The following is a 15,875-nucleotide window of genomic DNA, read 5'->3' on the forward strand; positions in this document are numbered from 1 at the left end:
GGGTGGATGGAAGATGGTTGAATCATTTAAGGAGCAGTTAGAGACAGTGATGGGATTGTGGAATCGCAATGGATTGATCTGCTCGATGTTCTAAAAGTCCTGCCTCATCCGTACTTACCTGAGCGAACTCGGCTTTCGCTAGAGTATGGAGCACACAAGGAAGAGTTGGGACATTAACTAGAGGATCGCTAGCCAATGGAACTAAGTAGTTAGCAAGGGGCTTCATTATCACTAGGTAATGAATAAGACAGCGCCTCTAAGGATTAGCCATATTTATGTTATAGTTTGATCGGAAGTAGTTGTTGTTTTAGACATAAGAACATAAGAATTAAGAGCAGGAGTAGGCCATTTGGCCCCTCGAGCCTGCTCCACCACTCAAGTAGACCGCGGCTAATATTCTACCTCAACTCAACTGCACTATCCCCATATCCCTTGATTTCATTAATATCAAAAATCCTATCTATCTCTGTTTTGAACATAGTCGAAGATTTAGCCTCCACAGCCCTCTGGGGTGGAGAATGCCAAAGATTTACCACCCTTTGAGTGAAGAAGTTTCTCCCCATCTCAGTCCTAAATGGTCGACTGCTTATTCTGAGACCCGTGGTTCTAGACTCCAGAGTCAGAGGATACATCCTCCCTGCATCTACCCTGTTAAGCTCTGTAAGAATGTTTTATATTTCAGAGGACTGAGCTACATTAATAGAATAAAAAGGTGTACATGGAAGGGTTGTTCATGAATTATAGTTTAGCTATTTGATTAGACACTGAGAGATTAAACATATCTTCAAATGTAATTAGTTACTGAGTTAGGTATGGCCATGGCAGAGTAATAAATGTTTGATTAAAACTAACATTAAACAGAACATTGAGACCTTAACAACAGATTCCGTTTTAATTACTTCAATTAAACAGAGCACCAAGGGTGTTGACCCCAACTCAATGCTGGTTTGGGGTGGGCAGCGATTTAAAGGTCCTGTTGGACCAGGGCCCAAAGTGATTGAACTGATGATGTGAGCAGGTTCGCACATATGGTCTGTCACTCACACATAGACTTAACATTCCTCCTGCGTTACATAACGTGTCAGCATTATGGTCTTGTCAGCTATGAGCCTGCTTGTCCCAGGTCAGGTTGAAGGAGTCTGCGGAGCTCCCAGCACAGACAATGTCAGGAAGCCTGAGGCTGCGATCCTCTTCGAATCCCTTTGAGAGTGTGAGCCTCTCCATTAATGAGAAGATCCTCAGGGAATGTCACTTGCTGTACACGGACACAAAGCACGGTAAGACATTGACGGCAAGCATTTTAGGGACAGCATTGAAATATATTTTCAACTCATATTTACTGCACACGGTCCCCGCGTATATGAAAGTTAGCAACTGACAGCTTTATTTCGGTGTTGCTGAGTCACTCGCTCTCGGGTTTCACTCAGCCTGAGTTGGCACCAATTCAACTGCTGAAGTTGCGTTCAGCAGGACCTTGACAGAAGTCGCTCTCACAGCTGTCTCTGGGGAAAAAAATTATTTCAAAAATTGTACATATATCTATAATGCTTCATATATATTTATATGAAGCATTATAGATATATGTATGTTATACATATATTTGAAACGCAAGCTCTATGGTTTACTCCAGTTTTAAGAATTCACGTTACTTAAATTACATTGGATCCATCTGGTCTGGGCGCAGCAGAGCAGCAGAAAGAAGAAGGAGCGGAGTGAGATTTACAGAGTAAGGACATATTCGTACGATTTACAGAGTGAGGAAATTTGAATGATTTTAACAGTGAAGGAATTGGAATGTGATTTGCAGAGTGAGGGAATGGGAGTGAGGTGTACAAATTGAGGGAATGGGAATAGGTTTACAGATTGAGGGAATGGGAGTGAGGCTAAATGAGTGAGGAAATGAGAGTGAGATTTACAGATTGAGGGAATGGGAGTGAGGTTTACAGATTGAGGGAATGGGAGTGAAGTTTAAAGAGTGAGGGAATGGGAGTGAGATTTATAGAGTGAGGGAATTGGAATGAAATTTACAGATTAAAGGAATGGGAGTGAGGTTTACAGATTGAGGGAATGGGAGTGAGGTTTAATGAGTGAGGAAATGAGAGTGAGATTTACAGAGTGAGGGGATAAGAGTGATGTTTAGAGATTGAGGGAATGGGAAAGAGGTTTACAGATCGAGGGAATGGAAGTGAGGTTTAATGAGTGAGGGAACGGGAGTGAGATTTATGGAGTGAGGGATTGGAGAAAATATTTCCTGATTGAGGGAATGGAGGTGAGAATTTCTGAACGAAGGGCTGATATTTTCAGAATAGGGGAATGGGACTGAGATTTATACAGTGACGGGATGGGTGTACTATTTGAAGATGGCGGGAATTGGAGTGCGATTTAGAGTGTGAGAGAATGTGAATGAGAGTGAGACTCGCAGAGTGAGAGAATATCAATGCCAGTGATAGAATGAGGGAATGGGAATGAGATTTCCAGACTGCGGCAATGGGATTGCGATTTGCAGAGTGAGGGAATGGGGGTGATAGTTATAGAGTGAGGAAATGGGAGTGAGATTTTTTTGAGTGATGGAATGCGAATGATATTTGAAGAATGCGAGAATGGGAGTGATCTTTACTGAGTGAGTGAATGGGATTGAGATTTACTGAGTGGGGGAATGAGAATTAAATTTACGGAAGTGGGGGCCTGAATGTTATCCTTTGTGCAAGAAGTGATTGAGAGGCAAACCAGATAACTATGGACCAGTCCATCTATCGTTTCGTTGGCTGACTTCAACCAGTTTATTTCAAAATTGACTTCATTCGAAAGGAAAATCGGACGGACTGCAAAGTGGGCTGGTGATTCACTGTCACATATTTTGTGCTACTGCCCAGGGTGAATTGATTCCCCACCCACTTTACCTCTCCCTATCTGGGAGTAATTGTAATTTGATGCGATGCTGTACCATGGTGATATAAAACTAGATGCGCATTATACACCATGTCAGATTCTCCTTTTCTGGAAGTCAGTGAAAGGGAAATTAGGCCAGGGATAATAATGGGCGTCCAATTTACAGCGTCCGTTTTACTCCATCGCCCAAAGTTAAAGTTGATCCCTCTTTGATTTTTCTCACAATCAAGGTCTCATGTATATTAAGCAGGCTAATTTAATATCGCTACCTTCCCCGTCCCACTATCATTATCTGGGGGTACTTTAGCTTCTGTAAAATGGGGAACATCGAATTGGCCTTCCATTGAGTTCAATGAGACAGAAAATCGGGCGTGGTATAAAATGGAAGACTTATTGGATATGTCCCCTTTTACACCATCGCCCTGGGTTAAAATTCCGCCTCTCTGTCACTTTAACGTAGACCCAACCCACAATGTTACTGTTTGGAATGAGATCACGAGTGACCTTTCTGCTGTTGACAGGACTGGTAGCCATTGCCAACCAGCTGGGACTCTGCCTCTTGGCTCCAAGGAAGAAGATCACGGTGATGCTGATGGGAAACCATTCGGCTGGCAAGAGCTCCTTTATCAACTGGTGAGCTTGCCATTTTCTGTTTTACACTCGGGACGTTGGCGACACTAGCAATGATGCATTTATTCCCAGACTAGTTGTCTTGAAGGGTAGGTGTGAGACTGGAGTTATGTGTAGACCAAAACAGATAGGAGTTAATCAAAGACAACCAGCACGGATTTCTGAAATATAAGTCATAGAAACATAGACATAGAAACATAGAAAATAGGTGCAGGAGCAGGCCATTCAGCCCTTCTAGCCTGCACCGCCATTCAATGAGTTCATGGCTGAACATGAAACTTCAGTACCCCCTTCCTGCTTTCTCGCCATACCCCTTGATCCCCGAGTAGTAAGGACTTCATCTAACTCCCTTTTGAATATATTTAGTGAATTGGCCTCAACTACTTTCTGTGGTAGAGAATTCCACAGGTTCACCACTCTCTGGGTGAAGAAGTTTCTCCTCATCTCGGTCCTAAATGGCTTACCCCTTATCCTTAGACTGTGACCCCTGGTTCTGGACTCCCCCAACATTGGGAACATTCTTCCTGCATCTAACCTGTCTAAACCCGTCAGAATTTTAAACGTTTCTATGAGGTCCCCTCTCATTCTTCTGAACTCCAGTGAATACAAGCCCAGTTGATCCAGTCTTTCTTGATAGGTCAGTCCCACCATCCCGGGAATCAGTCTGGTGAATCTTCGCTGCATTCCCTCAATAGCAAGAATGTCCTTCCTCAAGTTAGGAGATCAAAACTGTACACAATACTCCAGGTGTGGCCTCACCAAGGCCCTGTACAACTGTAGCAACACCTCCCTGCCCCTGTACTCAAATCCCCTCGCTATGAAGGCCAACATGCCATTTGCTTTCTTAACCGCCTGCTGTACCTGCATGCCAACCTTCAATGACTGATGTACCATGACACCCAGGTCTCGTTGCACCTTCCCTTTTCCTAATCTGTCACCATTCAGATAATAGTCTGTCTCTCTGTTTTTACCACCAAAGTGGATAACCTCACATTTATCCACATTATACTTCATCTGCCATGCATTTGCCCACTCACCTAACCTATCCAAGTCGCTCTGCAGCCTCACAGCATCCTCCTCGCAGCTCACACTGCCACCCAACTTAGTGTCATCCGCAAATTTGGAGATACTACATTTAATCCCCTCATCTAAATCATTAATGTACAGTGTAAACAGCTGGGGCCCCAGCACAGAACCTTGCGGTACCCCACTAGTCACTGCCTGCCATTCTGAAAAGTACCCATTTACTCCTACTCTTTGCTTCCTGTCTGACAACCAGTTCTCAATCCACGTCAGCACACTACCCCCAATTCTCTGTGCTTTAACTTTGCACATTAATCTCTTGTGTGGGACCTTGTCGAAAGCCTTCTGAAAGTCCAAATATACCACATCAACTGATTCTCCTTTGTCATGTTTGACAAAGGTAGTAGAATTTTTTGAAACAGCGACCAATTGGAATAATAAAAGCACTGATCAATTTGAATAATAGATGTAAATAAAAATATATATGAATTTTACCAAAATATTTGACAAATCGTCTCAAAAGAAGCTTGTTATGGAAAAAAAAATCAGGAATATCGTATGAAAAACTATGGCATGACAGGTATAACATTCGTTGACAGAGAGGAAACAAGAATTGGGAATTTAACCACTCTCTCCCAGCAAGAACAGTGCAGAGGAGAGTTTAAAATGTAAAAATCTGGTACCCAGTTCCAATCCGCTGCTTGCTGAATACTACACTGGATTGTCTAGCTCCCGTGACATAAAGGCCAACATTCCAATAATGCTTTGATTGTGTACCTGTCTGCTACATTTAATGATGTGTGTGCATGGACACTGAAATATTTCTACAGTTCCCAGTTTCTCATGATATGGAAAATATTCGAAATGATCTTTTTTGGATCCTGCATGGATGTCCTCAAACTTCTCTGTTTGAGATCCATTTGCCACTGCTTTTCTAATCACTTAAACTGTTTTCCATACATTGGAAATTCCTGCTGCAATCTGCAATAATCACTGTGACTCCCAACTAAGTACAAATTTAGAATATGCAAATTTCTATTTTTTTATCAAATAATTGAAAACTATAGCGAGAAGCTGAGGAACCAGAATAAATGACAGCCCGTTTCACATCGCACCAATCAGACAATTTATAATTGATCCCTACTCTCTGTCTCCTAGTCTCCAATCAATTTCCAACCCATATCACCACGTTTTCTCCAGTTCCACACACTTTCATTTTTGCTATTATTTCTTGTACATAACCTTATCAAATGCCTTTTAGAAATACATATAAACAACATCCATAGGCACTCTTTTCTCTACCAGGCTGGCGACCATCTGAAAAAAATCAACTAGATTACTATTCCCTCCATATTTTTTATATCCCAGAAAGTCTAATTCTATTTTCCTGACGGGTAGCCACAGGAATTAATAGTCCTGCTTTTCACGGGACTAACTAATTTCATTTGGTAATGTTGGGGAGGGTTTAAACTAAAAAGGCAGGGGGATGGGAATCTATGCAGGGAGGCAGAGGGAAGTAAAAAGGGGGCAGAAGCAAAATGTAGGAAGGATGAAAGCAAGAGTGGAGGGCAGAGAAATCAAGGGCAAAAATCAAAAAGGGTCACATTACAACATCATTCTAAAAGGACAAAAAGTGTTAAAAAAGCAAGCCTGAATACTCTGACTCTCAATGCAAGGAGTATGCGTAATAAGGTGGATGAATTGACTGCGCAGCAGATAGCTTTTAACAGATATGATGTAATTGGGATTGCGGAGACATGGCTCCAAGGAAACCAAGGCTGGGAACTCAACATCCAGGTGTATTCAATATTCAGGAAGGACAGACAGGAAGGAAAAGGAGGTGGAGTAGCTTTAATGGTTAAAGAGGAGATTAATGCAATGTAAGGAAGGACATTAGTGTGGTTGATTTGGAATCTATATCGGTAGAACTGCGAAACACCAAAGAGCAGAAAACATGAGTGGGATTTGTGTACAGACAACCAAACCATAGCAGGGGGGTTGGGGATGGCATCAAACAGGAAATTAGGGATGCGTGTAATAAGGGTACAGCAGTTATCATGGGTGACTTTAATCTGCACATTGATTGGGTGAACCAAACTGGTAGCAATACTATGGAGGAGGATTCCCTGGAGTGTGTAAGGGATGGTTTTCTAGACCAATATGTCGAGCAACCAACTAGAGAACAGGCCATCCTAGACTGGGTCTTGTGTAACGAGAGGGGATTAATTAGCAATCTGGTCGTGCTTACTCTTGGCCCTTGGGGAAGACTGACGATAATATTCTTAATTAAGATGGAGAGTAACACAGATAATTCAAAGACTAGGATCCTGAATTTAAAGAAAGGAAACTTCGATGGTATGAGACGTGAATTGGCTAGGATAGACTGGCGAATGATACTTAAAGGGTTGACGGTGGATAGGCAATGGCAGAGATTTAAATATCACATGGATGAACTACAACAATTGTACATCCTGTGTGGGAAAGGAATAAAAAAGGGAACGTGGCTCAACCGTGGCTAACAAGGGAAATTAGGGAAAGTGTTAAATCCAAGAATGAGGCATATACATTGGCCAGGAAAAGCAGCAAACCTGAGGAGTGCGAAAAATTTGCAATTCAGCGAGGAAGACTAAGAGTTTAATTAGGAGGGGGGAAAGAGAGTATGAGAGTAAGCTTGCAGCGAACATAAAAACTGACAGCAAAAGCTTCTACAGATATGCGAAGAGAAAAAGATTAGTGAACAGTAATGTAGGTCCCTTGCAGGCAGAATCAGGGGAATTCATAATGGGGAACAAGGAAATGGCAGACCAATTGAACAAATACTTTGGTTCTGTCTTCACTAAGGATGACACGAATAACCTCCCGAAAATACTACGGGGACGGAGGGTCTAGCGAGAAGGGGGAACTGAGGGAAATCCTTATTAGTCAGGAAATGGTGTTAGGGAAATTAAAGGAACTGATGGCCGATAAATCCCCAGAGCCTGATAGTCTGAATCCTAGAGTATTTAAGGAAGTGGCCCTAGAAATAGTGAATGCATCGGTAGTCATTTTCCAACATTCTTTAGACTCTGGTTCAGTTCCTATGGATTGGATGGTTTTCTCCGTCCCACTATTTAAAAAAGATGGGACGGAGAAAAAAAGGAATTATAGACTGGTTAGCCTGACATCGGTAGTGGGGAAAATATTGGAATCAATTATTAAAGATGAAAAAGCAGAGCAGTTGGAAAGCAGTGACAGGATCGGTCCAAGTCAACATGGATTTATGCAACGGAAATCATGCTTGACAAATCTTCTAGAATTTTTTGAGGATGTAACTAGTAGAATGGACAGTGGGGAGAATCAGTGGATGTGGTGTATTTAGACTTTCAAAAGGCTTTTGACAAGGTCCCACACAAGAGATTAGTGTGCAAAATTAAAGGACATGGTATTGGGGGTAATGTATTGATGTGGATAGAGAACTGGCTGGCAAATAGGAAGCAAAGAGTGGGAATAAACGGGTCCTTTTCAGAATGGCAAGTTAATGACTATTGGGGTGCCGCAGGGTTCAGTGCTGGGACCTCAGCTATTTACAATATACATTAATGATTTAGACGAAGGAATTGAATGTAATATCTCCAAGATTGCAGTTGACACTAAGCTGGGTGGCTGTGTGAGCTGTGAGGAGGATTCTAGGAGGCTTCAGGGGGACAGGTTAGGTGAATGGACATATGCATGGCAAATGAAGTATAATATGGATAAGTGTGAGGTTATCCACTTTGGTGGCAAAAACAGGAAGACAGGTTATTATCTGAATGGTGACAGATTAGTAAAAGGGGAGATACATCGAGATCTGGGTGTCATGGTACATCAGTCATTGAAGGTCGGCGTGCAGGTACAGCAGGCAGTAAAGAAGGCAAACGACATGCTGGCCTTCATAGCGAGGGGATTTGAGTATAGGAGCAGGGAGATCTTACTGCAATGATACAGGGTCTTGGTGAGACTACACCTTGAGTATTGTGTGCAGTTTTGGTCTGCTACTATGAGGAAGGACATTCTTGTTATTGACAGAGTGCAGCTAAGGTTCATCAGACTGATTCCCGCGATGGCCGAACTGACATATAAAGAAAGACTGGATCGACTGGGCCTATATTCACTGTAATTTAGAAGAATGGGAGGGGATCTCATAGAAACATATAAAATTCTGACGGGATTGGACAGGTTAGATGCAGGAAGAATGTTCCCGATGTTGGGAAAGTCCAGAACCAGGGGTCACGGTCTAAGGATAAGGGGTAAGCCATTTAGGACCGAGATGAGAAGAAACTTCTTCACTCAGAGAATTGTGAACCTGTGGAATTCTCTACCACAGAAGTTGTTGACGCCAGTTCGTTAGCTATATTCAAAAGGGAGTTAGATGTGACCCTTACGGCTAAAGAGATCAAGTGGTATGGAGAGAAAGCAGGAATGGGGTACTGAAGTTGCATGATCAGCCATGATCATATTGAATGGTGGTGCAGGCTCGAAGGGCCGTATTGCCTACTCCTGCACCTACTTTCTATGTTTCTCTGTTTCTATCTCTAACATTCGCATGAATAGAGGTTTATAACATAGTGTCATTTTGTCATATTCTTACCAAGCTCTGCATAAAGATGATATTCAATATAGCCAGTTTATTATTTTTGTAATTGGCTTCACGTTGATTCCGCTCATTACCATTTCACTGACTATTGAAAACAATGTCTCACCATTTTTCTTACCACTGCAATTTGTAGTCTTCAAGACCTCTATCAGGTCATCCCTCAGTCTTCTCAGCTCCAGTGGGAACTGCATTGCCCTATCAAGTATACCTTGAAAACGGTAACACCTCATCCCTGAAACATTATAGCAGATCTAAGATGAACCGTGTCCATTTATTTTTCATTCTTCCTTCAAAAATCTGAACTCAAAAATCCAACTGCAGCATAATTCACGTATTTAAGCAATTTCACATTACCACCTCGATTTTTTACTCTATCGCCAGAAATTTATTGCAGCCGAGTGGTAAAAGCCAAAGGACATTTCTGGATGTATCCATCAAGACACAAAGCAATAATTCTATCTAATTGTTCATGCATAACCTTTTGCACTGTCACCTCTAATGACCTCTGCATCTACACATCAGAAAATGTCTGCTTCTCTGTTCCATTTAATATGTTTATTTAAGATATGTATCCTTCCCCCGAATTTATTTCCAAAGTTTAAAGTGTTTCTACGTTGAATGATATCTGTGGTCAATAAGAGCAGTCCAAGCACACAGTTCTGTGGAACTGCAGTCATCATGCATTTCGATTTTGGTTTCCCATACTACATCTTTGCACCGGGTCACAGTTCCCTTAAGTGGCATTTTCCTGTCTATATATCTCTTAGGTGGTACATTATCAAAGGGCATCTTCCACCCTCCTTAAATATGTGCTCATCCAAAACTCCGCTGCCAATATCTTGACGACAACCAAGTCCCGTTCACCCAGCACGCATGTGCTCACTGACTACATTGGCTCCTGGTCCAGCAATGCCTCAGTTTTAAAATTCTCATTTTTGTTTTCAAATAACTACGTGCCCCCCCCCCCCCGCCCCCCAACTATATAACCTCCTCCATCTCTCCAAACCTTCGCCAACTTTGTGTGCCTCCAATATTGCCATCCTACTCCAACATTGGTGGTCGTTCCTTTAGCTACCTTGGCACGAAGCTCAGGAATTCCCTCTCTAAGCCTCGCCACCTCGCTACTTCTCTTTCCTCATTTAAGATGCTCCTTAACACCTACCTCTTTGACCAAGCTTTTGGTCATCTGTCCTGGTATCTCCATCTGTGGCTTGATGTCAAACTTTGATTGATAATGCTCTTGTGAGGTACCTTGGGACGTTTTGTTACGTTGAAGGAACTATGTGAATGCAACTTGTTATTTTTACTTAAAGTCTTCTTTGAGCGGAATATCTGAAATAATTTTGACATATTTTGGCACAGGTATAGACGAAGTCAGATACGAATATAAGAAATAGGAGCAGGAGTAGGCCATTTGGCCCCTCGAGCATGCTCCGCCATTCAATAAGATCATGGCTGATCCGATCATGGACGCAGCTCCACTTCCCTTCCCGCTCCCCACAACCCTTTACTCCCTTATCGCTTAAAAATCTGTCTATCTCCACCTTAAATATATTCAATGACCCAGCCTCCACATCTCTCTGGGGCAGAGCATCCCATAGATTTACAACCCTCTGAGAGAAAAACTATCTCCTCATCTCAGTTTTAAATGGGCGGTCCCTTATTCTATGTCCCCTAGTTCTAGTTTCGCCTATGAGTGGAAATATCCTCTCTGCATCCACCTTGGTGAGCTCCGTCATTATCTTGTAAGTTTTACTAAGATCACCGCTCAGTCTTCTGAACTCCAATGTGTATAGGCCCAACCTACGCAACCTATCCTCATGAGTGAACCCCCTCATCTCCGGAATCAACCTAGTTAACCTTCTCTGAAGAGCCTCCGATGCAGGTATATTTTTCCTTAAATATGGAGAACGAAATTGTATGCCGTACTCCAGATGTGGTCTCACCAATATCCTATACAATTGTAGCAGTATTTCTCTGCTTTTATACTCTATCCACCTTGCAATAAAGATCAGCAGTCCATTTGCCTTCCTGACATTCCATTTGCCTTCCTGGTGAAGCGTGTTTATAGGCTACTGGTCTTCTGTACTACATACGGATTAGGGCATGGTTCCTCTGAGGAGTACAGCCAGAACCAAGTCCATGGCACCACAGGTGGCTCAGCTGTAAAAAGGGGTGTAGGAAGATCGGGAACGCAAAAGTGATAGGAGATTCTATAATTACGGGAACAGACAAGCTTTTCATCAGCCGCATAAGTAATTCCACGATGGTGTATTGGCTCTCTGCTACCAATGTCAAGGAGTCCCAGAACGGCTGCAGAGCATTCTGAGGGGGAGGGGGAGCAGACAGAAGTCGTACTCTATATTAGTATCAACGAAATAGGTTGAAAGAGGGATGAGGTCCTGCGGGCAGATTTGAGGGTGCGAGGAACGAGATGAAAAAAGCAGCACCTCAAAGATAGTAATCTCCGAATTACTTCTGGTGCCACAAGCTAGTACCTGGAGAGCAGCTGAATGCGTGGCTGGAGAGATGGTGCAGGAGAGAGGACGTTAATTCCCTGGCCGTTAGGACCGGTTCTGGTGGAGGTGGGACCTGTACAGGCCCAACAGGTTGCACTTCAACAGAACTGGGACCAATATCCTCGCTTGGAAGGTGGGGGGGGGGGGGGGGTTGCTAATACTGTTGAGTAAGGTTGCAACTAATTTGGCAAGGGCAGGGGACCAGAATGTAGCATTAGAAAGGAGAAACGAGGTGCACAAAGGATTGGGAGGGTCAGATAGCACTAGGCTAAGAAATAGTAAGGTATTAGGTGGGGGTCAGACTAAGAGAGAATAAAAGAAGGTCTAAGGCAGGTTTACAATGCATGTGTGTAAACGCACAAAGTGTGGTAAATAAGGTTGGTGAGCTGCAGGTACAAATATGAGGTGATGGTGTTTTAACATAAGAATTTGGAGCAGGAGTAGGCCATTTGGCCCCTTGAGCCTGCTCCATCATTTAATAAGATCATGGCTGATCTGGTCTTGGGCTGAACTCTACTTCCCTGCTTTCTCACCATAATCCTTCACTCTCTTTGCAATCACAAATCTGTCTATCTCCAACATAAATATGGTCAATAACCGTTCCTCCGCAGCTCTCTGGGGCAGAGAATTCCACAGATTATCAACCCTCTGAGAGAACAAATTCCTTCTCATCTCAGTTTTAAATTAGCGACCCATTATTCTTAAACTATGCTCCCTAGTTCTGGATTGCCCCACGAGTGGAAACGTCCTCTCCGCATCGACCTTGTCAAGCCCCCTCAGTACCTAATGCTTCAATAAGATCACCTCTCATTCTTCTAATCTCCATTGAGTATAGACCCAACCTACTCATCTGTACTTCATAAGTCGACCTCCTTCTCTCTGGAATCAACCTAGTGCACCTTCTCTGAGCTGCCTCCAATGCAAGTATATCCTTCCATACATTCCTTATGATTCCTTCAAGTATTTTAGTTATTACTGATGCTAAACTGAGGGGCCTATAGCTACCCGGCTCTGCCTTGTCACCTTTATTTTTTTTTAAATGCAACTTCATTAGCCTCCTTCCAATCTGGTGGAACCATTCCAGAATGCAGGAAGCTATTAAAAATACAATTCAAGGATTCGCATAGCACTTGTTCCATTTCCCGGAGGACCCTCAGGCGGATAGAATCCTGCATGGCTGCTATTTTCAAGCTCTTAATAATTTCTAAAACAATATGTTCTTCAATATAATGTTACTAACAAAACCAGTATTTTTCAATTCTAATATCCAAGCACCATCTTGAAGGATGAAAACTGAAGCAAAGTACTCATTTAATATTTCCACCACTGCTCATGAGCCCTTTTTAATCTGTCCTTGAACATCTTTCAGTGGCCCAATACACTCTTTGTTAGTCTCTGACTCTTCACATAACTAGAAAAGCTCTTCCCATTACTGCCACAGTTGTCTGCAATCCATTTTCCATTCGACATTTTGCTGATCTAATAGCAGCATTCGGGTTTTTTTAGTTGTTCCTCGTATTCAACCCATTTATTTCAGTATTAAATGTTTTTAATTTAAAGAATCATAGAAAGATAAAAACATAGAAAATAGGTGCAGGAGTAGGCCATTCGGCCCTTCGAGCCTGCACCACCATTCAATATGATTATGGCTGATCATGCAACTTCAGTACCCCATTCCTGCTTTCTTCCCATACCCCTTGATCCCTTTAGCCGTAAGGGTCACATCTAACTCCCTTTTGAATATATCTAACGAACTGGCCTCAACAACTTTCTGTGGTAAAGAATTCCACAGGTTCACAATTCTCCAAGTGAAGTAGTTTCTCCTCATCTCGGCCCTAAATGGCTTACCCCTTATCCTTAGACCGTGACCCCTGGTTCTGGACTTCCCCAACATCGGGGACATTCTTCCTGCATCTAACATGTCCAATCCCGTCAGAATTTTATATGTTTCTATGAAAGCCCCTCTCATGCTTCTAAATTCCAGTGAATATATCCTTGTCAATCTAGTCTTTCTTCATATGTCAGTCCTGCCATCCCAGGAATCAGTGTGGTGAACCTTCACTGCACTCCCTCAATAGGAAGAATGGCCTTGCTCAGATTAGAAGACCAAAACAGTACACAATATTCAAGGTGTGGCCTCACCAAGGCCCTGTACAACTGCAGTAAGACCTCCCTTATGCTCAAATCCTCTCGCTATGAAGGCCAACATGCCATTTGCCTTCTTCACCACCTGCTGTACCTGAATGCCAACTTTTAATGACTGATGTACCATGACACCCAGGTCTCGTTGCAGCTCCACTTTTCCTAATCTGTCACCATTCAGATAATAACCTGCCTTGCAGTTTTATCTACCAAAGTGGATAAAACCTCACATTTATCTACATTAAACTGCATCTGCCATGCTTTTGCCCATTCACCTAACCTGGCCAAGTCACCCTGCAGCCACTTAGCATCCTCCTCACAGCTCATAATGCCACCCAGCTTAATGTCATCTGCAAAATTTGGAGATATTACATGCAATTCCTTCATCTAAATCATGAATGTATATTATAAATAGCTGGGGTCCCAGCACTGAACCTTGTGGTACCCCACATCACTGCCTGCCATTCTGAAAAGGACCCGTTTAATCCTACTCTTTGCTTCCTGTCTGCCAACCAGTTCTCTATCCACATCAGTACATTACCCCCAATATCATATGCTTTAATTTTGCACTCTAATCTCTTGTGTGGGACCGTGTCAAAAGCCTTTTGAAAGTCCAAATACACCACACCCACTGGTTCTTCCTTGTCTACTCTACCAGTTACATCCTCAAAAAATTCTAGAAGATTTGTCAAGCATGATTTCCCTTTCATAAATCCATGCTGACTTGGATCGATCCTGTCACTGCTTTCCAAATGCGCTGCCATTACATCTTTAATAATTGATTCCAATATTTTCCTCACTACTGATGTCAGGCTAACCGGTCTATAATTTCCTGTTTTCTCCATTCCACCTTTTTTTTTAAAGTGGTGTTACATTAGCTACTCTCCAATCGATAGAAACGGATCCAGAATCTATAGAATGTTGGAAAATTACCACCAATGCATCCACTATTTCTAGGGTCACTTCCTTAAATACTCTGGGATGCAGAATATCAAGTCCTGGGGATTTATTGGCCTTCAATCCCATCAAATTCCCTAACACAATTTCCTGACTAATAAGGATTTCCTTCATTTCCTCCTTCTCGCTAGACCCTCGGTCCCCTAGTATTTCTGGAATGCTATTTGTGTCTTCCTTAGTGAAGTATTTATTCAATTGTTTTGCCATTTATTTGTTCCCCATTATAAATCATTTCTGTTTACATCTTATTTGTCTTTGTACATAGACAGTCAGCCACCTTGGCTTTTTCTTACCACATTTGCTTATTTTGCTTTTGGTACTTATTTTTTTCCATATTTTTAATCATGTTCTTAAAAACAAATCTCCATTTATATAAAACATCAGTCTCATCACCAACATGGAAGTTTAGCCAATTTACCCATTCCAAATCATCTGCCATTATGGTGCGAGTTGTAGGAACTTTAGTGCCACTAGACAATTGGAACCGTTAAATGTTCTAGTCGCTGTTGCCCAGGTGTCCCCCCACAAGGAGGACTGATACGATGTCAGGCTCACTACTAAACACCAGATCCAATATATGATTATCCCTAGTTACTTCATTAACATTTTGAGTCAGGAAACAGTCTTGTATATTTCGATAATTTTTTTCTGTTGCACTTCCGACCACAACAGCAGGTAAACCATCGTCCCACTGAATGCCAGGAAAATTAAAATTACCCACCAAAGAAATATGGCATTTTATATTAAAAGTTTGATCAATGCTTTTCCGGCCCAATGTGGAAGAAGACATTTCTGGATCTAGTTCTGGGGAATAAGGTAGGTCAAGTGGAGTACATATCATAGGGGAAAATTAACGAACCGTGATCATGAGGTTCAATTAGCTATGGAACAGGACAAGGAACAATCTAGAATACAATAATTAATTGGAGCAGAGCCGATTTCAGTGGGTTGAGAACGGTCTGTCCCGGGTAAATTGCAATCAAAGATGGGCAGACAAAACTGTAATCGAACAATGGGATGCATTGAATGAATAGATGGTTCAGGTACAGTCGAGCTACATACCCCCGAGGGAGAAAGATGGGGCAAGCAAAGTCAGAGCTCCC

At 42.4% G+C, this 15,875-nt stretch overlaps 1 protein-coding gene across 6 annotated transcripts in view; it reads left to right on the plus strand.

The window, feature by feature from the left end:
* Positions 1-1,097: 1,097 nt before the first annotated feature.
* The window catches only part of LOC139272825 (uncharacterized), a 42,898-nt gene continuing 28,120 nt past the window's right edge, over positions 1,098-15,875 (plus strand). For 5 of the 6 annotated variants that reach the window (XR_011594969.1, XM_070888938.1, XM_070888941.1 and 2 more), the window contains exons 1-2: positions 1,098-1,277; positions 3,411-3,522. Coding sequence is in view for 5 of the 6 variants with exons in the window: in XM_070888938.1 (XP_070745039.1) it covers positions 1,163-1,277; positions 3,411-3,522 (227 nt within the window). In the remaining variant the exon portion in view is untranslated. Of the gene's footprint in view, positions 1,278-1,520; positions 1,727-3,410; positions 3,523-15,875 lie in introns of those variants that run through there. The other variant, XM_070888939.1, reaches the window with a different exon arrangement.

The sequence above is a fragment of the Pristiophorus japonicus genome, chromosome 9 (assembly GCF_044704955.1).
Source record: "Pristiophorus japonicus isolate sPriJap1 chromosome 9, sPriJap1.hap1, whole genome shotgun sequence".
In the NCBI taxonomy this organism is placed as follows: Eukaryota; Metazoa; Chordata; class Chondrichthyes; family Pristiophoridae; genus Pristiophorus; species Pristiophorus japonicus.